At 55.0% G+C, this 27,537-nt stretch overlaps 1 protein-coding gene across 2 annotated transcripts; it reads right to left on the bottom strand.

The window, feature by feature from the left end:
- Positions 1-139: 139 nt before the first annotated feature.
- Positions 140-27,537, bottom strand: DAO (D-amino acid oxidase). 2 transcript variants are annotated; one of them, XM_055147561.1, is made up of 11 exons: positions 27,181-27,537; positions 17,496-17,698; positions 15,314-15,428; positions 14,608-14,684; positions 13,575-13,640; positions 10,681-10,735; positions 8,282-8,386; positions 6,089-6,171; positions 4,277-4,394; positions 3,385-3,483; positions 140-2,436 (listed from the first exon to the last, which is right to left on the bottom strand). In XM_055147561.1, exons 2-11 carry the CDS (start codon positions 17,687-17,689, stop codon positions 2,305-2,307), a joined length of 1,044 nt encoding a protein of 347 aa, XP_055003536.1. In that variant the 5' UTR covers positions 17,690-17,698; positions 27,181-27,537; the 3' UTR covers positions 140-2,304. The 2 variants fall into 2 exon arrangements, with proteins under 2 accessions (XP_055003536.1, XP_055003535.1); XM_055147560.1 differs by lacking the exon at positions 27,181-27,537 and adding an exon at positions 18,192-18,300.

Genomic DNA, 27,537 nt, shown 5'->3' with positions numbered 1-27,537 from the left:
CGACCCGGGTTCAATCCCCGGCATCCCACAGGGTCCCCTGAGCACCGCCAGGAGTAATTCCTGAGTGCATGAGCCAGGAGTAACCCTTGAGCATTGCCGGGTGTGACTCAAAAAAAAAGAAAGATTATACGTAGGTTAATTCAGATCAAGAAGTACAACTTTATTGGGCAACAGGAATCAGTAGTTAATTTTCTACAGGCGACAGTCGGGGAGGGGAAATGGGTGACAGGAGCAGGTAGAGGGAAAGCAGGAGATGAGAGGGGCAGAGAGAACCACACGTCCCGGCCACCACTCAGCCCCCCTGGTTCTGTTATGCCAGGGGTGAGGCTGGGCATCTCCTGGTCTTTAAGAGCTCTTTGTTTTGAGGGGTAGGGGTGAGTGCGGAGGGTGAGGTCACACCCAGCTGTGCTCAGGCCTTACTCCTGGGTCAGGGAGGGGTTGGGCCGAGAGATCCAGATATGGCCCCTTTGGCCTGTCCCTTGGAGTCTGACGCAGACCCTGACAGGAACGGCTGGAACCAACAGGCAGGAGATAACTTATACGCAAACTGCCCCAGTCTGTTCTCCTCACCCTGTCATGCATCGTGTCAAGGCTTGAGGTCAGCATGACAGAACAGCCACCGTGCACTGGTTCCTCCTCACTGACTCACTGAGGGCAAAGAAAGCATAAGGGCTGCTTTTCTTTTTCTTTTTTTGCTTTTTGGGTCACACCCGGCGATGCACAGGGGTCACTTCTGGCTCTGCACTCAAGAATTACCCCTATCGGTGCTCAGGGGACCCTATGGGATGCTGGGAATCGAACCTGGGTCGGCCACGTGCAAGGCAAACACCCGCCCCGCTGTGCTATCGCTCCAGCCCCAAGGCCCACTTTTCTTCTTCTTGCCCACCCTGGCAGTACGGGAAGGAGCAGGCATCCAGAGACCACGAAAGGATCTGGGGCCGGTGGAGAAGGGGAGGTGCTGAGTGCTGGAGAACTCACAGCCTGATGGCCTGGGAGCTCTAGAACCTCTCGAGGCCCCTTGGGGCTTCTCAAATTCAATGATTCCGTCCAGCGTTGGACACTGGCACTTCACTGAACTCTGATCCTTTGACATTGAGCCATTGACACAGTGTCACAGCACATCATTTCCGAATGAATCAAGGTTCGGGGGGCTGGGAGAGAGTCCAGGGGTCACTGGGCCCAGTCCCCAGAGCCATGTGGTTCTCCAAGCACTTCCAGGTGCAGCCCTAGAGGCCCCCACACTGCAGGGGCTGGGACGGGGGGCCCTAGGGCCCAAACAGCATCACTGTTCTGGACCCTTGCGTTGAACTGCGGACCCAGTGTGCTAAGGACCACCCGTGGGTTCTCTGGACCCTGTGGGAGGCCCCCCTACATTCACGCAGAAAGGCAAAGAGCCCAGAACAGTCCCAATAACACTGGAAAATAATAATAAAGTTGAGTGTGGATGTGGCTGAGGGGGAGAGCAGTGCCTTGCGTGTCTGCGGCCCTGGGCTCAGGCCCCAGCACCCCCGCCCCGCTGGGACCCCCCAGGAGCAGCCCCGCCGGCCTTGAGCACTGCCGGTAGTGGCCTCCTCCCACACTGAAAACACCATTTTGGAAAAAGACTCATAAAGCTGGAGAGCCATACTTCCCGGTCTTCAACCCAACCTCAAAGTTACAGGAACCCGAACAGTGTGGCATTAGCCACATCCGGCTCAGAGGCCACTGAACTCCTGCTCTCAGGGCGGGGGCCTCGGATGTTGCCCATTCAGCCCTTTGCTGCCCCCACCTCCTCCACACTTCCGTTCTCTTTGAGCCTGCCCCTCGGGTACAGTGCTCCCTCCACTGCTGACGGAGCCGAGCACGTCCCCCTGCCAGTTCTCAGAGCCAGACTGGCCTCAAAGGTACGTGGACATCAGCTTAGTGTTGGGGCTGCAGGACTTCTCAGAGCCTTTACCAAGCTCCTCCCCTTCCGCCAGCCTCACTTTTCCATGCACCCCCTTGGCTTTTCTGAGCTTTCCTTTCATCAAACGCTTGGACCAGGCGGTTCCACTCCTTCCCCTCCCCTCACCCCCCCCCCAGTTCGTAAGGCGGGTTCAGAGAGCAGGAAGAAAGATCTGGGATGGTGGGGGGCGGGGGTGGATCGTGGTGGGGCCGGATCTGCCTGGAGGACTTGGCTGTGTGGTTCCCCACGCCTGGTGCTCCTGGGGGGGGGGGATGAGCGGGGTGAGGGGGATGACAGTGAGCGGTGGCTACGGAAGGGGGCCCGGATTCACTGGCCCGGGGCAGCGTGGAGGCTGTGGCAGGGCCGGGGTTCCTGCAGCTTCAGAGGTGCGACAGGGGCCTTTGGAGCAGCTTCTTCTCCTCCAGGACCTGCCCCAGGAGCCCGGCTGCCTGCAGGGCGCAGCCCCAGTGGATGGTGAGTCCGTAGCCTCCATGGCCGTAGTTGTGGATGACCTAGGAGGGGCCGAGGAGAAGGGCCTGGCTGGCGTCCCCAGAGCCTCAGTCGGTGCCTCTACCAGGACAGTGGGGGCCCGGTGGGGGGGGGGGTTGGGACACCTGGAGGGAACATGCTCTGATTCCCCCAGCTGGCTCCACCCGCCCGTCCCTGCATCAACCTGGTGGGAGTCTTGAGATCTCCCCCCGTCCTCCCTCCCTGCTCCACGGGCAGAACTTCCCCTCCATAGACCCTCCTCCTGCCCTCCCTGGGAACTGGGGGGCTGCTGCACCCCAAGAGTGAGGCGAGACCCTCCCTGAGCCCATCTCGAAGCTAAAACCATCTGCAGACACTGACACGTCATCCACGGCTCGCCCCTCTGCATGCGTGCATGCACAAGGTCTCTGCACACCATTCTATGTCACACACCACATACACACTGTCCTCTCACACACAGCCTCCCCCACACATACCGTCTCCCTACACACTATGCACATATGTGCCCCCTGTGTCTACCTCCCCCATACACATATACGCTCTATCCTTCTATATCCACAATCCCTCTGCACACACACAACCTTTCTCCACACACACTGACCTCTCTGCACTCTCCTCTGTGGCCATGTCCACACATCTGCAATCCTCTAACTTGCACACAGCCTTCCCTGCACACGTATGCACACACAAATATTTTTGCACATGCCACAGATCCATAGCACTTCTCCTGTACACGGACACAACCCTCTCCCTGGAGACACACAAGCCTTGTACTCAGACGCACACGTGCAACCTCTCTACACGCAAGCACGCTCTGTCTCCACGTCACGCACGTACACGCACAGTACTCTCCTAGCCACACACACGGCCCTTCTCGAGTCACACAACTTTTCTCCGTATACACACGTGCACACACACGGGCTCACGCAGGAGCGGGCAGGAGCAGGGCTGCTGTCGTCCCGGGAACGCACCTCTACGTGTGCGGGTCCGAAGCGGAGCTTTTCTCTTTCCAGCCGGACCTGGGGACGTACTGGCCGGAAGCCGGTCCACTCACCAACAAACTTGGCATCCTGGAAAGAGAAACGTCTCTACTTCATCTCAGGACATGCCCCCGCCCCTCCCCACCCCTGCCTGCCATGGGGAGGCGAGAGGAAGCTGGCTTTGGGGAGTCACGAGCATCACCAGCCCCCTCGCCCTCTGTGTCCTACATTCTTACTCCCCCCGCCACGCCCCGTTTCTACCAGCTACCCCACGCTCACCAACCGCCGCCCAAAGTCACCGTGACATTTTCAAGTCACCATCGCATCGCCTTTCTGCGTCTTCACCAGCGAATCAGCTACTCCTCCCGGCCCACTTGCATCTCCATCCCTCTGGGGCCCGGCCAGGAGGCAAAGATGGTGACGGAAAGTTCCTTTCTCTTGTTATTTTTGGGGGGGGTGGTGGTGGTGGTGGTGGTTCTCAGGGTTTATCCCTGGCTCTGTGCTCAGGAGCACTCTTGGCGGGACTCAGGGGACCACAGAGGATGCTGGGGGTCAAACCTGGGCGCGGCACATGCAAGGCAAGTGCTCTACCCGCCGTCCCTTTGGCCCGAGGATGGAGATTTTTGCAACAAGCCTATCTGCTTCTCTGCATTTGGGTGGTGGTCGGGGCTGGAGGGGGGAGTGGGTGAGAGCAACTCGAGGCTGTGGCAAGGCTGTCCTCGGAGGTCTCCCCTCTCATGACCAAACTCCAGCCAGGGTCACGCTGGGATGCATTTCCCACTTGCCCCCGTGGATTCTGATGTGTTTTCCCATCCCCGAGTGTCCCGGGGACCAGGCCACGAGGTCCTCGAGGCGGGGCGGTGACACCCCTACGGCACGTCACCTTGAGCGAGGGCAGCAGCCTGCAGCAGCCGTCCCAGATGGTGCTGTGGTCCTGGGGACTGTTCACCTCGCTCCAGTTCCCCGGCTGGAAGATGCCCCCGAGGGTCACTGTCTGGATCCTAGGGACAGGAGAGGGTGAGGGGTGACGGGAGAACAGGACCCTCGCCATGAGCATCCTCACTCCCTCCCGTGTCTACACAAATCCCAGCTTTCCCCAGCGTGCCGTTCCCGCTCACGATCCCCTCGCCCACCCCTCTCCCACGGCCCCGTCACCGCTGCCAGGACTGACCACCATCTCTGCCCCCTGACTTCGCCGTGACCACTGGTCAGTGTCCAGTGTCTGGAGTGTGAAACTCGGTACTATCCACGTGAAGGTCACTGAGGATAGACAGGGAGTGTTGCCATCATCAACACACAACTTGTAAGTGTGTGAGATGAGAGACGTGTCAGCGAGCCTTATTGTCACCGCAGTGTCTGCACAGAGTGACGCATCCATCGCATTGGACATCTTAAGTGGACACAGTATCACGTGTCAATGGGAGCTCGGGAAGGCCTGAAAACTCTTGCCTCCTGCCCTCCCTGCTGCCCTGAATAAATCAGCACCTCAAACCCAGTCCCTCTTCCTCCATCAACGCTAACATCGCCACTGACATGATTATCTTCCACCTCCCCAATGTCACCATCAAGACCGTCCACAGTCACACCCCTGACCTTGCCCTTGGTTTAGGTTTTTTGAGTTTTGTTTTTCTTCTTTTTTCTCTTTGGGTCACACCCGGCAATGCTCAGGGGTTGCTCTTGGCTCACGCACTCAGGAATCACTCCTGGCAGTGCTGGGGGGACCCTATGGGATGCCAGGGATCGAACCCAGGTCTGCTGCATGCAAGGCAAAGGCTCTCCCTGCTGTGCTGTCGCTCCGGCCCCGCCTGACCTTGCCCTTGAGACTCCCCCCCCCTCCACTACCCTCGTAATGTCACCGGGGAACATGAGAGTGGCCTCACCACCAGCCCCGACCACTACCCCTTCTCCCAGCACCCACCCTCAGCGGCATTCTCCTCATTCTCCTTACCCCCCCACCCCCAGGCATGTCACCATCCTGTCCCCCTTAACCGAATGGCCCCCCCAGCAACACTGACTCCCCCAATCCCAGCGACACTCTTTCCATTAAAGCCATCCCCTCAGACCGTCATCCTAGCCCCATCCTCACCCATGTTGTCATCCTCACTGGAAGCCCCTCCCCCGTGCCCACCCCCGACCCCCCACCCCCGTGAGTGCTGCTCACACCTCGACTGCCATCACAGCCACCACCCTGACACCTCCAGCGTCACCCTAATGGTTCAAGAGAGTCAACGCCAAGTCCTTCCTTCCCAGAGACTTCATGACTCGATTTCTCTTTTTTTAAAAAAAAAAGAAATTGGACTGGAGTGATAGCACAGCGAGTAGGGCGTTTGCCTTGCACGCGGCCGACCCAGGTTCGAATCCCAGCATCCCATATGGTCCCCTGAGCATCGCCAGGGGTGATTCCTGAGTGCATGAGCCAGGAGTGACCCCTGTGCATTGCCGGGTGTGACCCAAAAAGCAAAAAAAAAAAAAAATTGGCAGAGGGTGGAGAAGTTGTTCAGTGGACGGGGAACTGTGCTGGACCCCTGGGAGCACAGAGGGTCCCCAAGCACCTCCAGGAGTGAGCCCTGAGCACCGCTGGACGGGACCCCCACAAGGAAAACCAAAAACTGCACGAGAAAACCCTTGCTGACTAGTCAAAGGGGCGGGGGCAGACCGATGCCTCCTCTTCCGTCCTGGCCTGTGAGATGTTTACCCCGGGATGATGTACGGGCACCGGTAGATGCCCTTCTCCGGGTCATGAGTCATGATGAAGTGCTTCACCCACGGGGCTTCTACCTGTTGAGCGAGGATGAAGAAATGCATCAGGGCGCTGGGTCCGAGGGCTCCGGGCCCCGCCACCCTCTATGACGAGAGCAGCAAGGCTGGGCCATCGGGCAAGAAAGGCGCTTGCATGTTTGATGCCGGCACCACATAGAGTCCCCTGAGCACCACCAGGTGTCACCCAACACCGCCCCTCCCCCACCACACACTGAAAAAGAGTGATAAGGCAGATTCCTGGGCGCTCGCTCTCACAGGAAGAGATATCCTGATCGCCATCCCCAATCCTGCTCCCTGAAGTTGCATCCGTTCCTGCGTGACGCCGCCCAGCACAGGTATAAATGCCCAGCCACGGCCACACTCATAAAGGCACACATGTACACACACACACACACACACACAAACACACACACGGCCGGCCCACACAAGCACAGAGAGACACAACACGGGGTGGCACATGAAGCCAGATGGTCTAGTTTCCAACCCAAATCCCACCTCTCCCTGCTGCATGAACTTGGGCATGTGAGGTGATTCCCCCCCTCCGGGACTCAGTTTCCCCATCTGTGAGATGGCAACAGTGGTGGGGCCAGGGAGATGACTCAAAGGGCAGGAGTACATGCTCAGTACCCAGAGAGAGAGAGAGAGAGAGAGAGAGAGAAATAGAGGGAGGGAGAGGGAGAGAGCAGTGAAGGGAGAGACACAATAAAGGTTGAGGATGAGGCACTTTTCTGGCATATGGCTGTGGCCACAGCTCTGACTTGAAACCTGGCACTATAGGTGGGCTCCAGAGCACTGCCGCGTGTGGGCCCCTTAGCACAGAGCTGGGAAGAATAAGGCCCCAAGCACAGAGCCAGTTATGGACCGTGAACACCTGGGCTTGGGACCCCCAAAGCCAAAAGCTCAAAGGGGGAGGAAAAGATGACAATGGAGATATGTTAAATCTCCATCTAAAGGGTAGTGGTCTAGGGGCTGGAGTGATAGCACAGCGGGCAGGGCGTTTGCCTTGCACGCGGCCGACCTGGGTTCGAATCCCAGCATCCCATACGGTCCCCTGAGCACCGCCAGGGGTAATTCCTGAGTGCATGAGCCTCTGTGCATTGCTGGATGTGACCCAAAAAGCAAAAAAATAAATAAATAAAGGGTAGTGGTCTAGTCAAGTTAATTAATACACTAAAGATCAGGCTAATCAATACAACAAAATGCTTGGGCCAGTGTCTGGCCCTTGGCAGACACTCTAGAAGTTTGTTATTTCTGTTATTAGCACTGTAGCACTGTCATCCTGTTGCTCATCGATTTGCTTGAGTGAGCACCAGTAACGCCCCATTGTGAGACTTGTTGTTACCGTTTTTGGCATATCGAATACGCCACAGGGAGCTTGCCAGGCTCTGCCCTGCGGGCAGGTGGGATACTCTCGGTAGCTTGCCCGGCTCTCCGAGAGGGCTGGAGGAATCGAACCCAGGTCGGCCACATGCAAGGCAAATGCCCTACCCGCTGTGCTATCACTCCAGTCCTGTTATTATATACCTGTTATTATCCAGGTATAATACGCATACACAGGCTTTGCTATTAAGTAGAAACAACCAAATGAAAAACAGACCAGGATGTTCGGGAGGGCTGTCTTAGTCTTTTTAAAAACACACCTTGGGGCTGGAGCAATATCACAGCGGGTAGGACGTTTGCCTTGCATGTGGCTGACCCGGGTTCGATTCCCAGCATCCCATAGGGTCTCCTGAGCACTGCCAGGAGTAATTCCTGAGTGCATGAGCCAGGAGTAACCCCTGTGCATCGCCGGGTGTGAGCCAAAAAAACAAAAAATAAAATAATAAAAACACGCCAGTCTGGAGGTTGGAGTCATTGTAAAGTGCTCGCCTTGCACGCAGCCAGGCTGGGTTCCATCCCCAGCACCCCCGAATGGTCTCTTGAGCCCCGCCAGGAGTGATCCCTGAGCACAGAGCCAAGGGTAAGCCCTGAGCACTGTGTATGTGGCCCCCAAACAAAACCAAAGCCCCTGAACTCTGGGGATTGGCAGGGGGCCAAGATACGCCCTCTAGCGGCGGGGACGGAAAACGCGCCCGCAGCCGTCTCCAGCGCGGCCTCGCCGCCTCCCTCCCGCCCGCCCGCGCCTCACCTTGATGATCTGGCCCCGGCCCGGCTGCAGGAGGGGGTCGGGCTGCAGGGCCCCGGACCACACCCCAGTGCAGTTGATGATCACATCAGCACCTCCGCTGGCCACCTGGCAGCAACGAACAGGGCAGGGTTGAGAGGGGCTAGTGTCTGGGCATCCCCTGCCCCCTCCCTCCCCGCGACCCTCACCCTGGGGTCTGGGCCCTCCTGTGAGCACAGGGGAAAGGGCTCCATGAAGAATTCGGGACCCGGGTCCCCAAACCTCCCTGCTGTGCTTCCCAGGCACGGGGCTGGGCTGGGCAACATCCCATCTCCCCTCACCGCTCAGCTCACTGGGGATATTAAATGGACCTGAGGTTCCTGCTTGCGGGCCAGACTGAGGGGCCCAATGTACCCGGATATTCAAATGCTTGAAAACAGTAACTGGAGGGGCTGGAGCAATAGTACAGCCGGGAGGGCGTTTGCCTTGCACGCAGCCCACCTGGGTTCGATCCCCGGCATCCCATAGGGTCCCCCAAGCACCGCCAGCAATGATGATTCCTGAGTGCAGAGCCAGGAGGAACCCCTAAGCATCGTCAGGTATGACCCCAACCCTCTTCTCTCCCGCCCCCCCCAAAAAAAAGAAAAAAAATAGTAACTGGAAGTGGGGGGCCTTCCGGCCCAACTCCCGGACCTTCCAGAAGAAGTCAGAGGGGGAACAGAATGAGTCGCCTTCTTCCCTCCGACTCCACCTTATTCCATTCTCTTGCCTTCTGCCCAGCCAAGACACCTGCAGGAGAGAGCCCCGAGCTTTGTGCCTCTGTGGGATGTTCCGAAGCGCAAATGGGCACCCATGATGCTCCCAGGTCAGCCCCAGTGGCTCCCCCTACAGGCCAGTCGGTCATGGGCCATGCACTCCGGACAGTGCACTGTCAGCCCCTCCCAGCCAGGGTTTGCTCTGCAGGACTCTGGGCGCCTTGGGAAGGGGGGGCAGAGTCAGCCAAGGAGTCAACTCAGTGAGTCAACTTGGTACTCCAAGTGATCAAGAGGGTGAAGGCGCTGGCCTTGCATGTACAGTCACGTATGGGTACCACCGGTGTGGCGCCCCCACAAAACCCAAGTATCCATCAGGCCCCAAACGAGGGGGCTTTATGGGATCCCCCACAAGCAGCCAAGCACTGCTGTGGGTGCTGGGATGGGAGGAAGCCGTCCGGCAGAGCTCCTGGCAGGGGTAAGGGTGCGTCTGCGGGGGCTGGAGCAATAGCACAGTGGGGAGGGTGTTTGCCTTGCATGCAGCCGACCATTGTTCGATTCCCAGCATCCCATAGGGTCCCCTGAGCACTGCCGGGGTGATTCCTGAGTGCAGAGCCAGGAGTAACCCCTGTGCATTGCCAGGTGTGACCCAAAAAGCAAAAAAAAAAAAAAAAGGTGCGTCTGCTTCCCCCACGATCACGGCTGTTTCTCTGGAGACTCAGCACAGAGCCAGGACGTGGCAGCAATCTCCATCCAGGTGGGGCAGGAGAGAGCAACCCGTGTTAGGACCCACTTAGCCGGAGAACCACCGTGACAGGCTCTGAGTGACTGAGGCCTCTTCCAGGAACAAGAAAAGCAGAAAAACCAGATGCTTTTGCCAAAGATTAGATCCCCCGGAATAAGATTCTATCTCCGGAATGTAACTGTCAGGGAGGTGGGCTGGATGTTGCGGGCCAAAACAATAACAACAAAATGGATGTGTATTCTGCAGGTGGGCTGGAGCGATAGCACTGCAGGTAGGGCATTTGCCTTGCACGCAGAGGCCCCAGGTTCGATTCCTCCGCCCCTCTCGGAGAGCCCAGCAAGCTACCGAGAGTTTCTTGCCCCCCATGGCAGAGCCTGGCAAGCTCCCCGTGGCATATTCAATAGGCCAAAAACAGCAGCAAGTCTCACCAAAGAGACGTTACTGGTGCCCGCCCGAGCAAATCGATGAGCAACGGGATGACAGTGACAGTGACTCCGTAGGTAACAGAGATTGCTGAGTGATGCTGACTGGCCAAAACAAAAGCCTAAGAACTTGCTGAACCTGGTGCTCAGGGTCCTTGTTGAAGCCCGCTGTGTCAGGTGGACACTTGGACCCCAGCTAGCTGGAAGCAATAAACCTCACTATGTGATTTGCATCATCGGCTCTGTTCTCTGTCCTTGAGGGGTGGTCGACTCCTCACTCTAACACCTGGTGTCCGGAACTGGGGGCTGGAGAGCAGCCTGCAATCTGGCCCTGACACTCTGGTCCTACTGCCCTTCCCTCTGCCACCAGCATCACAGCAGAGCCCAGGCTCTGTGACAGGCCTCCGGGGAAGCCCCCCCACCCATGCAACAGGAAGCATACCCCCCTTTCCCTCCCTCCCTCCCTCCCTCCCTTCTCAATTCCCTTCCAAGCTCGCAACTCACCTCCTCAAAAGACTCCACCTTCCTCTGGAAGAATTGCACTCCCCTCTCAGTTAACCTGGAATGTCAGACACATCAAACGCCCAGAATTCAGTTTCCTGTCCTAGTCCCCACCCCCAGGAAGATAGCATGGGGGGGCGGGGGAGGGAGGGTGTAATTTCCCCAAGAAATTTCTGTGGACTCCAGTTCCCACAGACACCCCATGAGCAGATGTCTGGGTCGTCGAATCAGTTCATAAGAACTTGGGTGATACAGGGGAAGGGCAGAAGGAACGCTGGGGACACTGATGGAGGCTAGTGGACACTGGTGAAGGGATCAGCACGCCTGAAACCCAATCATCAATAGCTATGGAACTTGTGATTCATGGTGATTCAATATTTTATGGGTTTTTTTTTTTTTTTTTTTTTTTTGCTTTTTGGGTCACACCTGGCAATGCACTCAGGAATTACTCCTGGCAGTGCTCAGGGGACCATGAGTTTCTGGGTTGCTGGGAATTAAACCCAGGTCGGCCGAGTACAAGGCAAACGCCCTACCCGCTGTGCTATCACTCCAGCCCTGATTCAATATTTTATTTTTTTTTCTTTTTGGGTCACACCCGGTGATGCACAGGGGTTACTCCTGGCTCATGCACTCAGGAATCACCCCTGGCAGTGCTCAGGGGACCCTATGGGATGCTGCGAATCAAACCCGGGTTGGCTGCGTGCAAGGCAAATGCCCTACCCGCTGTGCTATTGCTCTAACCTCTCAATATTTTAAATTTTTAAAAGGAATTTGAATGGACAAATGTTCTAGAAAAGACCCTTTGGAAAGCCGGAGGTGTTTCGAATCCCGCTTTGGGTGGATAAAACTAGAAGAGATACTCGAGGTGCCCCAGACCCAGGTGAGACCCCCACCCCACCCCAAGGGACCCAACCCTGGCAGCTGAAAACCTCCAGAACTCAACCGCCACCCGTCTCACGGCTGCTCTCCACATGCTTGGGCCGAGCCTCACCCACGAGTGAACCTGTCCTATTTCTGAACTGCACAGCCTCATTCGTGGCCACGCCACACTTCATAGGACACGCCCTACCCAGAGCCCAAGAGCACCACGCCACATTTGATGGAATTCAAAGTAGAAGGCAAACAACCTTAGAGAGAAATATTACATTATTTCGGTTCTTCTTTGGGACAGGGATTGGGGTTTGGGATGGAAATACCCAAAATATGATTGTGGGAAGGTGTAATGGTGCTGGGATTGGTGTTTGAATATTAAATGTAATCAAATATTGTGAACTACTTTATAAAATAAAAATAATAAAATAAATTCAAATAAATAAATAAATGACCAAAAAAAAAGAAAGAAAGAAAGAAACTAGGAGAGAGTCTTCTTGATCAGTGCTGAGAGTGGAAATCAAACTTAGGCCTCTGAGTCCACAAATACTTCTACTCCTGCTGCCAGGACATAGCTCTGAAACAGTGAGGGGGGGCGAGAGACAGAGCAGAGGGGGCAAGGTCTGGAATGACGCCAAACGCTCTTCACCGGGAGCAGGGTGTGAAGAGGAAGTGGGGCATGGGGCCATGAGAACGCCCCTCTTCCCTCTGAAAGTCACAAAGGAGAAATATAGGGTCAGACTGAATATAGTTGGGACCTCAGACGAGAGGTAAGCTTTAAAAAGCAGAAGCATAACCTCATTTTTTTTTCTACACAGTTTTCTCAAGATAGGAAAACTAGACGCAGTTGTTTGGGAAAGAAGTTAAGCAGAAATCCTACGTGACCAAAGTTAGGAGAAAGAACCACCCTAGGAGCACATCATACTCAACCCTGGCTGAGAAGAGCAAGCTTGCACTTTAAACTAGCCCAGGGATCTTCTTAAAATATACATTTGGGGCTGGAGTGATAGCACAGTAGGTAGGGCATTTGCCTTGCATGCAGCCGACCCAGGTTCAATTCCCAGCATTCCATATGGTCCCCTGAGCACCGCCAGGAGTAATTCCTGAGTGTAGAGACAGGAGTGACCCCTGTGCATTGCCAGATGTGACCCAAAAAGCAAAATAAATAAATAAATAATATACATTTATGGGCCAGAGCGATAGTACATTAGGCAGGGCATTTGCCTTACATGCAGCCAAGCTGGGTTCAATCCCCAGCATCCCATAAGGTTCCCTGAGCACCACCAGGAGTAATTCCTGAGTGTAGATCCAGGAGTAACCCCTGAGTATTGTTGGATGTAACCCAAAAAGCAAAAATAAATCAATAAAAATAAATAAAAATACGCACTTATAAGTCCCACCCTTGAATCAAATTCTCAAGTCAGAGAGATAACAGTGGGTAATTTTTGGCTTAACCTCACCCAGGTTCAATCCCTGGCACCCAATATGGTCCCCTGAGCCCCACCAGGAGTGATCCCTAAGCACGGAGCTAGCAATAAGCCCAGGGCACCTCTGGTGTGGCCCTGAAACAAAAGCAAACCCAAAATACCCAGTTTAAAACAAACAAACAGGGGCTGGAGCGATAGCACAGCGGGTAGGGCATTTGCCTTGCACGCGGCTGACCTGGGTTAGATTCCCAGCATCCCATATGGTCTCCCAAGCACTGCCAGGAGTAATTCCTGAGTGCAGAGCTAGGAGTAACCCCTGTGCATCGCCGGGTGTGACCCCGCGCCCCAAGAAAAAGCAAAAAAAAAGAAAAGAAAACAAAACAAACATCTGTCCCAGTAGTTCTGAAGTCCAGCCAGGTGTGGCAAACTCTCTTGGTGCACACACCAAGTTGTGGTCAGGACCAAGGAGAGCTCCAATCACGTCGAAGGATTTTCATTAGCTTGTGTGGTGTGTTAATCCAGGACCCCTCATAGCTACAATGCTACCGGCTCCAGCGGGGTGGGGGTCGCCTTTGTCAAAGTGAGGCTAGAAAGTCTTACCTGTCGGTCAGCCACTGCAGATACCTCCTGCCCTCCAGGGTCAGGGCTGTGTTGAACCAGCCGTAGCTAGAGAGTCACAGCAGGAATCAAGGATCAGAATCAGAGCTATATTTGCAGAAGGACACGTACAGGAAGTGGGAGCAGTCTTATTCTGGGGGCCTTCTGGGGGGTGGGCACACCCGGGTGTGCTCAGGGCTTACTCCTGGCTCTGCACTCAGGCATCATTCCTGCTGGGGTGCTGGGATTGAACTAGTTGACTACGTGCCAGGCAAGCGCCTTACCCTCTGTGCTATGTCTCCAGCCCCCTCATTCTTTGAGTTGTTTTTTTTTTTTAAGATAAAGCCAGGATCACTGGGTGAAATTCAAGGAGATAGTGTCCTTCAACTCAATGCAATCAACATTTCTATCGGCAGAGTCAGCCCTGATATTGCAGTGTGAAGAACGGACATGCATTTGTAGAGGGTTCAGGCACCAAATGGGGTAAAGGGGGGATCAGAGAGCCAACAGACCGTGAGGAAATTGGTGTAATTGCCTTTGCCTCACTGGATTTGGGAAACCATTTCGGTTGCTTGGTCGTACGACCTTTGGGAAATAACTTGGCCTCTCTGAAGCCCTTTTTTACTCAGCTACAAATAGAATAGTGAGGGCCTGGGGAAAATAGCTAAGTACAAGCTTTGCATGCAGGATGCTTGGGTTTGATCCCAGCACTGTCTGGTACCCCAAGCACTACCAGGAGTACCAACCCCACCCAAGCACGGGCTGGGAGTAATCATTGAACGCCTCTGGATGTTTCTCCCAAGCAACACTAGAATCGTGATATGGAGCCTTTGACCTTGAAATCTGGCATTTCATCCCCAGCCCCCCTAGTGCAAGGACCAACTGTGCCTACCCCCTCTCCAGAGGAATTAGAGCTATGCCAGGACACCAGATTAGCATCTCCAGACCCTGATGAGTAGCAGATTTGGTGCCTTACAGTTAAACCTGAGCTCTGGGGCCTTAGCAAAGGTCACCTTTGCCCTGACAGTCACTTCACCTGTAGTCAGGGAACATGTCCAGCTCTCGGGGGCTCATCTTCCGAAATCCCAGAACCGTGTTCTTCCATGGAGGGTCCTGCCCAGGGAAGAGAAGAGAAGAGGACACGGGAGTAGGAGGGATACAAATAACAGCAGTGACCTAAGAGCCCATCATGTTTACATTTTACTTATGCTCAGGGGATGTGTGTGGTTATGTCCGCTTCAGGCAAAGCAAGTACCAACTTCTGTCCTCTCTTTCTGGCCCCTCAGATATCACTTTAAAAGCAAAAATTCAATTTAGAGGTCCGGGGAGGTAGTTGAATGGTGGAGCATATGCCTTTCATGCAAGTAGCCTTGGATTCTATCCCAGGCACCACAAAATCAAACTTTAAAAGTAATAACTCGGGCTGGAGCGGTAGCACAGCGGGTAGGGCATTTGCCTTGCACGCAGCTGACCTGGGTTTGATTCCCAACATCCCATAGGGTTCCCTGAGTGCAGATCCAGGAATAACCCCTGTGCATTGTCAGGTGTGACCCAAAAAGAAAAAAAAAAGTACTAACTCCTGGATCCCAGCCTCTGGTAACCGTATAAATAAGTTTCAAGAAAACCTGTTTTGAAGATGGGTGTTGATCACCTAGGAGGCATAAAATTCTCCTGAGATTCCCAAGGAACCAGCCCTGGCCTAGGGTTCAAGGCTCCCCCGTGAGTCAGGACTCATCACTCACCGGAACCACTTTGCAGAAGAGATTATAGCCCGAGGTCAGAGCGAGGCCCATGCCTGCCGCATCAGGAGAATGGATGTGGCCCAGGAGATAGTCGAAGGTCTGCTGGTTCCAGAGCCTGCAAGGATCCACAAGTCAGCCCCGCCCCAAGTCTCAGCCACTTACACTCCAAGAGAGGCAAGAAAGTTCCAAGCACCAACTTGCATGGCTCTGAGGTCACACTGGTGGGAACGGGTCCCAAACCCAGGAACCCACCCTGTTCCATCCTGTAGACCCCCACACGCCCACGGCCTTTCCCGCTGCCAGCTTTCCAACCTCTGCTCATAAGAGGACCAAAGGACACTCCATCACCACCATTTGTAGGGCGGTTTCTTCTGGGGACCAAGAAGACAGTGAGGGGGCTGGAGCGATAGCACAGCGGGGAAGGCGTTTGCCTTGCACGCGGCCGACCTGGGTTCGATTCCCAGCATCCCATAGGGTCCCTGAGCACCGCCAGGAGTAATTCCTGAGTGCATGAGCCAGGAGTAGCCCCTGCGCATTGCTGGGTGTGACCCAAAAAGAAAAAACAAAACAAAAAACACAAAACACACACACACACACAAAACAAAGAAAAAAAAAATGAAACAGTGAGCTCGTAAACAGGCTGTCTGGGGGCCCCAGAATAGGGCTCAGTGGTAAAGCACATGCCTCGATACATGAGACCTGGGCTCCATTTATAGACCCCGCAAAATAAATAAGCAAGAGACTCTGGCCTTGGGGACTGAGTCTTTACGCTCAGGTGCCCGGTCCCCTGACCTCAATTGCAAACACAGGCGCAGGTTTCCTGCCCTTTCCCCGGCACACAGCTGGACTACATTTCCCAGCGTCCTTTGCAGCTGGGCGTGGCCTTTCCACCGCTTTCCACCAAGGGGCCCTAAGGAGTCCCCGCCCATGCCCACAGGGTCCTCTTGCTGCCCTCAGCGGGCCCTGCATCAAAAGAGCAGAGGAGAAGGGCAGTGGCTGAGGTGGAAGGAACCTGGACCCCGCGTGGCCAGCTGCTCATCAGTCACGCTGCTTTGGGGATTGGCGGGCACGGAATTCCTGTTGGTGCCCTGCTGGGTGGGGGCTTCCTTAGCTGGAGCAGCTGACAGCTTCTCCACTGCTGGAATGAGCTTTGCAGCATCTTAGATGGGTGTGAGCGCCAGTCCTTCCAGGGAGGGTCAGGCATGTGGTTTTGGTGGTTTTTTTTCTTCTTCTTCTTCTTTTTCTTTTTGGGTCACACCCAGCGATGCACGGGGTTACTCCTGGCTCTGCACTCAGGAATTACAACTGGCGGTGCTCGGGGGACCCTATGGGATGCCGGGGATTGAACCCGGGTCGGCAGTTTGCAAGGCAAACGTGCTACCCACTGTGCTATCGCTCCAGTCCATTCTTCTTTTTTTTTTTTTAATGTAGGAGTACTGCTATTTATTCAGCCATTGATTAAGCTGATTGAGTTGGGCACGAACTCCATATTACTGTCACTGTCACCGTCATCCCATTGCTCGTCGATTTACTCGAGTGGGCACCAGTAACGTCTCCATTGTGAGACTTGTTGTTACTGTTTTTGGCATATCAAACACGCCACAGGTAGCTTGCCAGGCTCTGCCGTGCGGGTGGGAAGCTGTGCGGGTGGGATATTCTCGGTAGCTTGCCGGACTCTCCGAGAGGGGCAGAGGAATCGAACCCGGGTCGGCCACATGCAAGGCAAACGCCCTACCTGCTGTGCTATCGCTCCAGCCCCCATATTACGTTTAAATTTTTTTAATTAGATATCCGTGAATTAGACCATTACAAAACTGTTCGTAATTGGGTTTTAGTCATAAAATGACCCAGCACCCATCCCTCCAAGGCACGTGGTTTTGTTGGGAGAACTTGCACCCACACAGGGGCGGCCCTGGGTCCGACCCCTGGCACTGCCTGCAGTGAAGAGTTCCTGATTCCTCATCCCCTGGGTACAGCATGTGGGGGAGAACTAGATTCCCAGCCTCTGTCTCCAGGGCATCCCACGGGGGGCTTCTGACTCATGGATCTTCTTCCTGTCCTGCCAAGCCAGAACCTTCCAGAACTGACCCGGAAGGTGGTCTTGGTGACACGCATCCTGAAACGGGCGACATGTCCTCTGCAGATCAATCCCAGTCCCCTCCCCACCGGGACCCTTACTCACTGCTCCTGGGGGTCACCGGGCTCCGAGAGGTAGGGCTGCCAGAGGCCCGCTGCCAGGTCGGTGGTGGTCAGCGGCGTGAAGCGGTCTGCGTAGACCTTCAGCTCCAGGGACGGCACGGCGGCGTGGTAGCGATCGTAGATACACAGGGCGGTGGACAGGCCTATGACGCCCGCGCCGATCACCACCACACGCATCGTGCCAGCCTGCGGGAGGGAGGGCGGGCAGGGGTATCACTGCGACGCCCCACCGTCGCCACCATTTGCTGAGGGGAGAGCGGGCTGCACCCCACCACACGCACCCAAAGCCCGTTCCATGCCAGATTCTCTGAAGACCATCCCCGGGGGCGGGAGAGACAGGACAGGGGGTAGGTGGGCTTGGCTTTGCAAAGACCCAACCCCAATCCAATCCCTGACATCCCCTATGGTTCCCCCAAGCACTGCCAGGAGTGATCCCTGAGCACAGAGCCTGGAGTAACTCCTCAACACCACCATAGGACCCCTAAACAAAACAACCAGAGCAGGGGCTGGAGTGATAGCACAGCAGGTAGGGCGTTTGCCTTGCATGCGGCCGACCCGGGTTCGATCCCCGACATCCCATATGGTCCCCCAACCACCGCCAGGAGTAATTCCTGGGTGCAAAGCCAGGAGTAACCCCTGAGCATCGCTGGGTGTGACCCCCCCAAAAAAAAAAACCAACCAGAGCAGCACAGACATGGGTATCACAGTCGAGACCCTGGGCATCCATCTGCCGCAGGACAACGCGCGTCCGACTTCAGAGTTCGAGTTTTCCCCCTCGCAGCCCTTCGGGGCTTGCTTGTTTGGGGCGCTGGGCTGGCAGGGGGCCCAGGCTGAAGAGGCAGAGCAGCTTTTGACCTTGAAACTGTCGGGAGCCCTGCACGGCAGGGGAAAATTCTGCTCCAGCTGAGGCAGAACAAGGGGACGTTTTGTGCCCGGAAGAGCCAAATTCATCGTTTCCCTCCTCTTGACTCTCAACTCTCAGTCGACCTCGGCTCCTGGCAACTCGGGGGCCCGAGGCCCGGGCGGCAGAACATTCTCAATAGGGCCCCGTCCTGGAGGGGGAGGGCAGAGACAGCTCCCGCCCCAAGAACTGGACACGGTCGGGGTGGCCGCAGCCAAGTTGGAGCTAAAACCCAAACAGAGGGCAGGCGGCTGTTCCTCGGGGCTGGGGCTCCTTCCTGCTCGGCTGCTGGGGGGTGGTGGGGGGGAGGGTCTTCACCTCTGTACCGCAGACGAACTCCCTCTCTCGGGGTCGGTCCCCACCGCCTTGAAACCAGCAAGGGGGAAAGACGGACGGGGTGAGGAAGGGAGGGTCAGGCTTGGCAGCTGGCCACTCTCGAGGTGACCTTTGCCATCACCTCTCCCTACCTGGGTCTCCTGCGTGGCCTAGAGTCCGGCACTCAGTGTGTGGAAAATAGGACAGGGGAGGGGGCTCCAGAGGCAGCCCCAGTCTCCCCCCAGGACTGAACCCCACCAGGAACGAGCCCTGAATGCCGGGCGGGGAGTAATCCCCAACCCCTGTCTGTTGTGAGTCCCCAAGTTATAAAGAGAAGGAGAAACGGCAGAGACAGAGGGGCCGGAGCCATAGGACAGCGGGAGGGTGTTTGCCTTGCACACCACTGACCTGGGTTCGATCCCTGGCATCCCATATGGTCCCCTGAGGACCACCAAGAGTGATCCCTGAACACAGAGCCAGGATTAAGCCCTGAGCACTGATGACTGTGTCCCCCACCCCCACCCCACCCCGCGTGTACACACACACACACACACACACACACACACACACACGAAGGGCAGAAATAGAATAGAGAGCTTTCCTACTTTCTCCCAGACAATGTGGCATGGTGGCGGCAGCACCAGGGTAATCACAGCCTAGGGTGGGGTCAGACACAGCAGGGTCACAGCTGGCTCTGGATGTCCCCGGCTGTGGCCCAGGGCTGAGAGTCAGAGGGAAGCTCAATGACCTGAGAGCGGGCACTGCATGAGGGGGGCCCCACGTTCCTGCCCCGGCACCGCCCGGTCCCCTAAGCACTGCCAGCTATGATCCAAATAAATTAATTAGCTGAATGAACCCCCACCCGCCCAGTTTACCCCACATTGAGAGTGTTTGCAGGATGTGACTTCAAGTGCACAGCCCCATGCCCCACAAGGCCACCCTGGTTAAGGTCACCGAGCTTCCAGTTCCTCTTCCAAAAGGGTCACACCTGGTGATGCACAGGAGTCACTCCTGGCTCTGCACTCAGGATTCACTCCTGGCAGTGCTCAGGGGACCCTATGGGATGCCAGGAATCGAACCTGGGTCGGCCACATGCAAGGCAAATTCCCTTCCCACTGTGCTATCGGCCCCAGAAACTTTTTTTTTAAGTTGCAATGCTGGGATGAAAACCAGGGCCTCACATATGTATGCAAGTGCTCTACTGCTGAACTACGTTTCCAGTCCTTCTCTGCTAGAAACTTTGAGACACTGAACACATATGCACGTGTGTGTATGTATGTATGTCACTGTCACTGTCACTGTCATTCCGTTGCTCATTGATTTGTTCGAGCAGGCATCAGTAACGTCTCTCATTGAGAGACTTATTTTTACTGTTTTTGGCATATCCAATACGCACGGGTAGCTTGCCAGGCTCTGCCGCGAGGGCTCTCCGAGAGGGGCAGAGGAATCGAACTCGGGTCGGCCACGTGAAAGGCAAACGCCCAATCGCTGTGCTATCGCTTCAGCCATGTATGTATGTATCTCTGTATATATATATATATGTATACATTTGGGGGGAAACAAATATGCTTAGGACTGTCTCCCTTGGCCCCTCCACACACACACAGGAGTCAAGGCTGGAGGTAGGGGAACACAGGGAGGAAAGGTTTTGTTTAGAGGCCACACCCAGCAGTGCTCAGGAGTTATTCCTGGCTCTGTGCTCAGGAATTACTCCTGACAGGGTTCAGGGAACTCTATGGGGTGCCTGGGATCAAACCTGGGTCGGCCACGTGCAAGGCAAGTGCCCGACCTGCTGTACTATCTCTCCAGCCCTCCATTTTCATAAAAAATAAAATTTCTATTTTCCAGCATGGGTGAGGGGGGAGTTGGGTCACAGCCAGTGATGCTCAGGGTTTACTCCTGGCTCTGCACTCAGGAGTTACTCCTGGGGGTGCATGGGGGTGGGGGCATATGGGATGCTGGGGATCGAACTCAAATGCCCTACCTGCTGTGCTATGGCTCCAGCCCCTGAAACTGGCAACTTTTAAACAAAACTCCCCGACTCTTGGGCTAGAGCGATAGCACGGCGGGTAAGTCATTTGCTTTGCAAGCGGTCGACTCGGGTTCAAATCCCAGCATCCCATATGGTCCCCAAGCACCGCCAGGAGTAATTCCTGAGTGTAGAGCCAGGAGTAACCCCTGTGCATCGCCTGGTGTGACCCAAAAAGCAAAATAAAATAAAAGTAAATTAAGTTAAAAAATAGGGGCTGGAGCGATAGCACAGTGGGTAGGGCGTTTGCCTTGCACAAGGCCGACCCGGGTTCGAATCCCAGCATTCCATATGGTCCCCCGAGCACCGCCAGGAGTAATTCCTGAGTGTAAAGCCAGGAGTAACCTCTGTGCATTGCCGGGTGTGACCCAAAAAGCAAAAAATAATAATAAATAAATAAAATAAAATAAATAAAACTCCCCGACTCCTGTGTCTCACCAGCTCAGGAGCTTTAAGAGAAGGGGACACGGGACCACGCCATCCCCAGGGCCCAGAGCAGGGCCTGACTGACGGGCCCGGGTTCTAGAAGGCAGCTAAGTAAGGAGCGTGGGGCTCCCGGGCCCAGGCACTGAGGCGGGAACCGGGGCCAGGAGGGGGCTGGGTCAGTTATCCAAGGTCAGAACACGAGGTGCAGACACAGCACCCCCAGCCGTGCCTTTCCCAGGGCTGGAATGTTTTCCTTTCTCATGCCACCCAGAAACCCAGCAAGGGGCCAAGAGCAAAAGGCAAGATTACATAACCCACACAGGGCGTGCGAGGAGGAAGCCCGAAGCAGCGCTTCCGTTCCTGGACCGAGGAGAAGCCGGGGAGATGGCTCGGAGGGAGCGCTCCCGCCTGTCCGTCGTTCATGGGGCTCCAGGTTTGAGCCCTGGGAATGCCCCAAACCAAACCAAAAGGTGCTCCCCGGAGCTCCCACCCACCTGCAGTTCACACCACAACGACAATGAGAGCAGGACCACAGCACAGGCCCACGGCCGGGTGGTCTGTGTGTCCCAGGTGACGTTAGGTTCGGGGAGGTGGCACGTGGCCAAGAGAGAAACCCGGAGCAAGTTCTAGAACCCTCTGACCAAGAGGGCCTGGGAAGAGCTGAGGGCTCAGGCTCTCCAGTGCATGAGGCCTGAAAGAGAGGCCAGAGGGCTTTACGCAGAGGGGGAAACTGAGGCCCTGGGAAGCCCAGTCACTCCACTTAAGCCGCATATCAGGGATAAGAGATACCTGGGGGTGGGGGAGCAGGAGAGGATGTGACTCCGTCGGAGAGCACTTGTCTTGCCTGTGTGAGGCCCCCAGCACTTGGGTTCCATCCCCAGCACCATGGGGAAGGAGCGGGGAGAGGATTCTGGGAACTCTGGATTATAAAGAGTCTGTGGGCTGGAGCGATAGTACAGCGGGGAGGGCCTTTGCCTTGCACGTGGCCAGTGCAGGTTTGATCTCTGGCATCCCATAGGGTCCCTGAGCACCACTAGGAGTAATAACTGAGTGCAGAGCCAAGAGTAACCCCTGGGCACTGTCAAATATGGTCCCAAACAAACAAATAAAATTAAAAGTGTCTGTGAGGGCTAGCAAGGTAACACAAGGGGTTAAAGACACTGGCCTTGCTGGAGCCAGTGTACAGTAGTACAGCAGGTAAGGCACTTGCCTTATAAGCAGCCGACCCGGGTTCGATCCCCGGCACCCCATAAGGTCCTCTGAGCACTGCTAGGAACAGAGTCAGGAATGGCCTTTGAGCACGGGTGAGAGAGGTTTGTCCAAGTATCTGTGCAAGGCAGAACCAGGTGGGATCATAAAACAGCACCAGGGGGCCGGAGCGATAGCACAGCGGGTAGGGCGTTTGCCTTGCACGCGGCCGACCCGGGTTCGATCCCCGGCATCCCATATGGTCCCCCAAGCACTGCCAGGAGTAATTCCTGAGTGCAAAGCCAGGAGTAACCCCTGAGCATTGCTGGGTGTGACCCAAAAAGGAAAAAAAAAAAAAACAGCACCAGGATGTCTTGATTTTCTCTCTCATATGGGGAACCCTACGGGCTGCCGAGGATCGAACCCGGGTCTGCTGCATGCGAGGCAAGTGCCTTATCTGCTGTACTATGGCACCAACCCCAAGCGCAGCGTTGTAATTTCTGTGTTATCTCTCCGTCCCCACTTGATTTTTAACCTCCTGACAGCTGTCAGTCCTTGAGCTAAGAACTTTATGTGTATGGGCTGGAGAGATACAACAGTGGAGAAAATGATAAAAACTTGCATATAGGGCTGGAGAGATAGCACAGCCGGTAGGGCATTTGCCTTGCACGCGGCCGACCCGGGTTCGAATCCCAGCATCCCATATAGTCCCCTGAGCACCGCCAGGCGTGATTCCTGAGTGCATGAGCCAGGAGTGACCCCTGTGCATCGCCAGGTGTGACCCAAAAAGAAAAAAAAACTTGCATATAGCTGACCTGAGTTCTATCCCTGGCATGTTAGATGGCACCCTAAGTAATGCCAGGAGTGATCCCTGAACTCAGAGTCAGGCGTAAACCCTAAGAACCGCTGGGTATGGCTTCAAAAGATCACCACCAACCAAAGAGAACTTTACGTGTGTGACTGTCTTCCAACAGTCTCAGAAACATCGTGATGCCCATAGCCACAAAGCCTCAGACACACTCAGACACACTCACTGCATGTGACAGCAGAGCCCAGAAGGTCCCTGTACCCACAGACCAACCCTGCTGATGCATCCGTCCCATGATTGCAAGAAGTACAGGGTCAAACTGAGAAACAACCCAGGTTTTGGAGTCCTGCGTTATTAAGCGGGGGGTTGAGGGGAATACAAGCATCAAATACAACATGTGCAGGAATTTTCGGGGTCTTGGTGGTTGGAATAGAGTTGCAAAAAGAACCAAAAACCAACCAACCAACCAACAAACCTGTGTGTCCAAAATCAGTTATCTGTAAGGATTATACGACTCGGGTCTGAGACCGATTCCTGCCAGTCCATGTGCAGGTGGCCTGAAAAGGTCTAAGGTTCCTGGAGGCAGGAGCCAGGCTTAGGGTTAGGCCGGCCAGACCCCGAGGAAAATCAGTCAAGGACACGGGGAATGAGCTTCTTTTCGTTGTTGTCGCTTTGTTTTGGAGCCACACCCGGAGGTGCACAGGGTTCACTCCTGGGGAACACTGGAGAGCACAGCCAAGACGAGCCCTCTGCCCTCTGGACCCTCCCCAGCCCCAGAATAAACTTCTGGACCTGCAGGCACCTGGCTCAGTTATTTCCCTTCAGCAGTTTTCTTATCGTTGATGTAGTTTTTATCATTGTTCATTTATTGATTGATGGGGATGGGGGTTCTGAGGGGGGGGGGCATAATCAGTAATGCTCAGGGCTTACTGCTGGCTCTGTGCTCAGCCATCACTTCTGGTGGGGCTCAGGGGACCATATGGGGTGCTGAGGATCGAACCCAGGTCAGCTACATGCAAGGCAAACACCCTACCCGCTGTGCCATTGCTCTGGGCCCTAGTTTGTTTCTATCTAATGTCGTTACTTCAACCCATTACTTCAACCTACTTGGAGAGAGCATCAGGGAAGATGCAAAAAAGAAAAAAAATGGGGTCACTGCACTTCTCTGCATGTGTGCACGTGTATGCTCGAGTATGTCCCTTTTCACACACACACACACACATACACACACACACACACACACACACACACACACACAGATGGGAAGCTGCCCTCCCCTTCATCCTCTCCTGTGTTCTGTGGAGCTTTAACAGCATGGGGACAGAGGTTCAGAGAAGGGAAGGGACTGTTCTCAAGTAACAGAGCCCCTGGGGGCTGGCGCTCAGTGTGGCCCCTTCTCTGGAGCTTTCTGCCCCATCAGTGGCACCTTTTGAGCAGCGGCAGGCAGGACGCACTCAACGCTGGCTGCTTGCCTTCCGGTCTTCTGCGGGTTTGCTGTCCCCTTCCTTGGCCCTCAGAAGGAATCTGAGGCTGTGGATGCCATTAAGGACAAAGGGTGCAAAAAGCTCAAAGAATCTGCCAGGGGCTGAAGCAGCAGTACAGCGGGGAGGGTGTTTGCCTCTTAGGAAGCCAACCAGGGCTCATTCCCTGGCACCCCATAAGGTCCCCCAAGCCTGCCAGGAGTGATCCCTGAGAGCAGTCAAGGAGTAAGCCGAGAGTATCACTGCTTATAGCACCTCCCCTCATACACACAGACACACAGACACACACAGACACACAGACACACAAACACACACACACACGAATCTGCAAGTCACAAGGAGCTATTTGAACAGAAGTCTTCCACCCATCCCAGGGCCCCTTGAGGCTACTGCCGATGAAGCGGACATTTTCAGGCTTTATTTTAAAAATTATCCAGGGGCTGGAGTGATAGCATAGCGGGTAGGGCGTTTGCCTTGCACGCGGCCGACCCGGGTTCAAATCCCAGCATCCCATATGGTTCCCTGAGCATCGCCAGGAGTAATTCCTGAGTGCAGAGCCAGGAATAACCCCTGTGCATCGCCAGGTGTGACCCAAAAACCAAAAAAATAAAATAAAAGGGGCCGGAGCGATAGCACAGCGGGTAGGGTGTTTGCCTTGCACGCGGCCGACCCAGGTTCGATCCCCGGCATCCCATATGGTCCCGCAAGCACCGCCAGGAGTAATTCCTGAGTGCAAAGCCAGGAGTAACCCCTGAGCATCGTTGGGTGTGACCCAAAAAAAGCAAATAAATAAATAAATATATAAAAATAAAATAAAATAAAAATTATCCAGGAACTGGGAGACGAGAGGAAACAATACAGAGAGTAAGGTGCCTTGCCTTGCCCGTGGCTGACCCCCGAGCCTGGAGTCAGGAGTAAGCCCTGAGCACAGCCTGATATGACACACAATCAGGAAAGGAAAAACTGGAACCGATTCAGAGGGCTGGAGAAATATACTACAGGGGTTACGGCACCTGCCTAGCAGCTGACCCCAGTTTGATCCCTGGCACAGAACAGTCCCCTACGCTCTGCCAGAAACAGCACCCAAAGCCCGGAAGGAGCCAGAGCCCTGTGCACTGCTCTCCCCCAATCCATAAACAGGTCAAATGGAACATTCTGGCTGCGGGGGACCATTCAATGTGCTAGAGTGTGTGTTTTGCCTGTCGAGCCCCAGGTGTGATCCCTGAGCAGTGCCGAGAGCAACACTGGAGCACTTTTCCAGGAGTCACCTCTGAACTCTACCAGGTATGCTCCCGTGCCCCCTCAAAAATAAATAAATAAAATAAATCCAGAAAAATATAGAAAGAAAACGAAACAGATTCTACATATGTATGACAATCAGACAGCTTCCCCTTCCACAATAATAATAATAGCAACCATTTATTATTTAGCACAGGCCCGGGACGAAGCTATATAACATGCAGCACCACTTTGCACATTAACCTTGGGGCAGGGTATGAGCACTGTCAGAGGCAGAACACTTGCTTTTCTTTGGGGGGGATTGTGTGCTCAGGGGTACACACACACAGTGGTACTCAGGGCTTACTCCTGGCTCTGTGCTCAGGGATCACTCCTGGTGGCGCTCAAGAGACCATATGGGATGTAGGGAATCAAACCCGGGTCAGTTACAGGCAAGGCGAGTGCCCTCCCCGTTGTACCCTCTCTCCAGCTCGTTTGTTGTTTGCTTTTGTTTTAGGACCACATGCGGCAGTGCTCAGGGATGACTCCTGGCTCTGCACTCAGGAATTACTCCTGGCCGTGTCTCAGGGACCATATGGGATACCAGGGGTTGAACCCAGGTCAGCTGCATGCAGGGTAAGCGCCCTCCCCAGTATCCTTCTCTCAGGCACTGAACACCTTTCTTTCTTTCTTTCTTTCTTTCTTTCTTTCTTTCTTTCTTTCTTTCTTTCTTTCTTTCTTTCTTTCTTTCTTTCTTTTCTTTTCTTTTTTTTTTCTTTTTTTGGGTCACACCCGGCAATGCTCAGGGTTACTCCTTGCTTTGCACTCAGGAATTACTCCTGGTGGTGCTCGGGGGACCCTATGGGGATGCTGGGAATCAAACCCGGGTCAGCCGCGTGCAAGGCAAACGCCCTCCCCGCTGTGCTATCTCTCCAGCCCCACACCTGCCTTTCTATGTGAGGCTCTAGATTCGATCCCCAGCATCATTAAAAAATCACTGTCACTGTCACTATCATCCCGTTGCTCATTGATTTGTTCGAGCAGGCACCAGTAATGTGTCCATTGTGAGACTTATTGTTACTGTGTTTGGCATATCCAATAAATACACCACGGGGAGCTTGCCAGGCTCTGCCGTGCAGGTTCGATACTCTCAGTAGCTTGCTGGGCTCTCCGAGAGGGGCTCCTCCGAGAGGAACTGAACACGGGTCATCAAAAATAATTATCTGAATTCCGCAAGAGGTGAATTATGATCCCCAGGTCTCGTAGGAAGAAAACTGAGGCAAGGGAGGCGCAGCCACTTACCTGTGCTCCTTGCCCAGGTCCACGCTGCCTTTGGCTTCGGACACCGACCGGGAGCCTTTTCTATCACCGCGGGGAGAACAGCGAGTTCTGCTGAGTTCTCAAAGCAGCTGACACCTGGAGCGCCAAAGGTCCGGAGCAAAGAGGCACTGCTGGCAACGCCCAGGTCCTCTCCCCCGAGGGGAGACTCCCGTTCGATCAATCATTCGGGGCGCCCTGTCCTCAGTCCACGGGCGCCAGCTGGAACTGGAACTCAGGTCCAAAGTCTGGCGAGAGAGCCAGCCAGAAGCAGGCTCCACGCTGCTCACAGGGGCTGGCCCTTGGCCAGGCTGGGAGACCTCCCCTCGGCTCCCCAGGGTC

The sequence above is a fragment of the Sorex araneus genome, chromosome 9, assembly GCF_027595985.1.
Source record: "Sorex araneus isolate mSorAra2 chromosome 9, mSorAra2.pri, whole genome shotgun sequence".
Lineage (NCBI taxonomy): Eukaryota > Metazoa > Chordata > Mammalia > Eulipotyphla > Soricidae > Sorex > Sorex araneus.
This window is presented reverse-complemented; position numbering and strand designations above follow the sequence as displayed.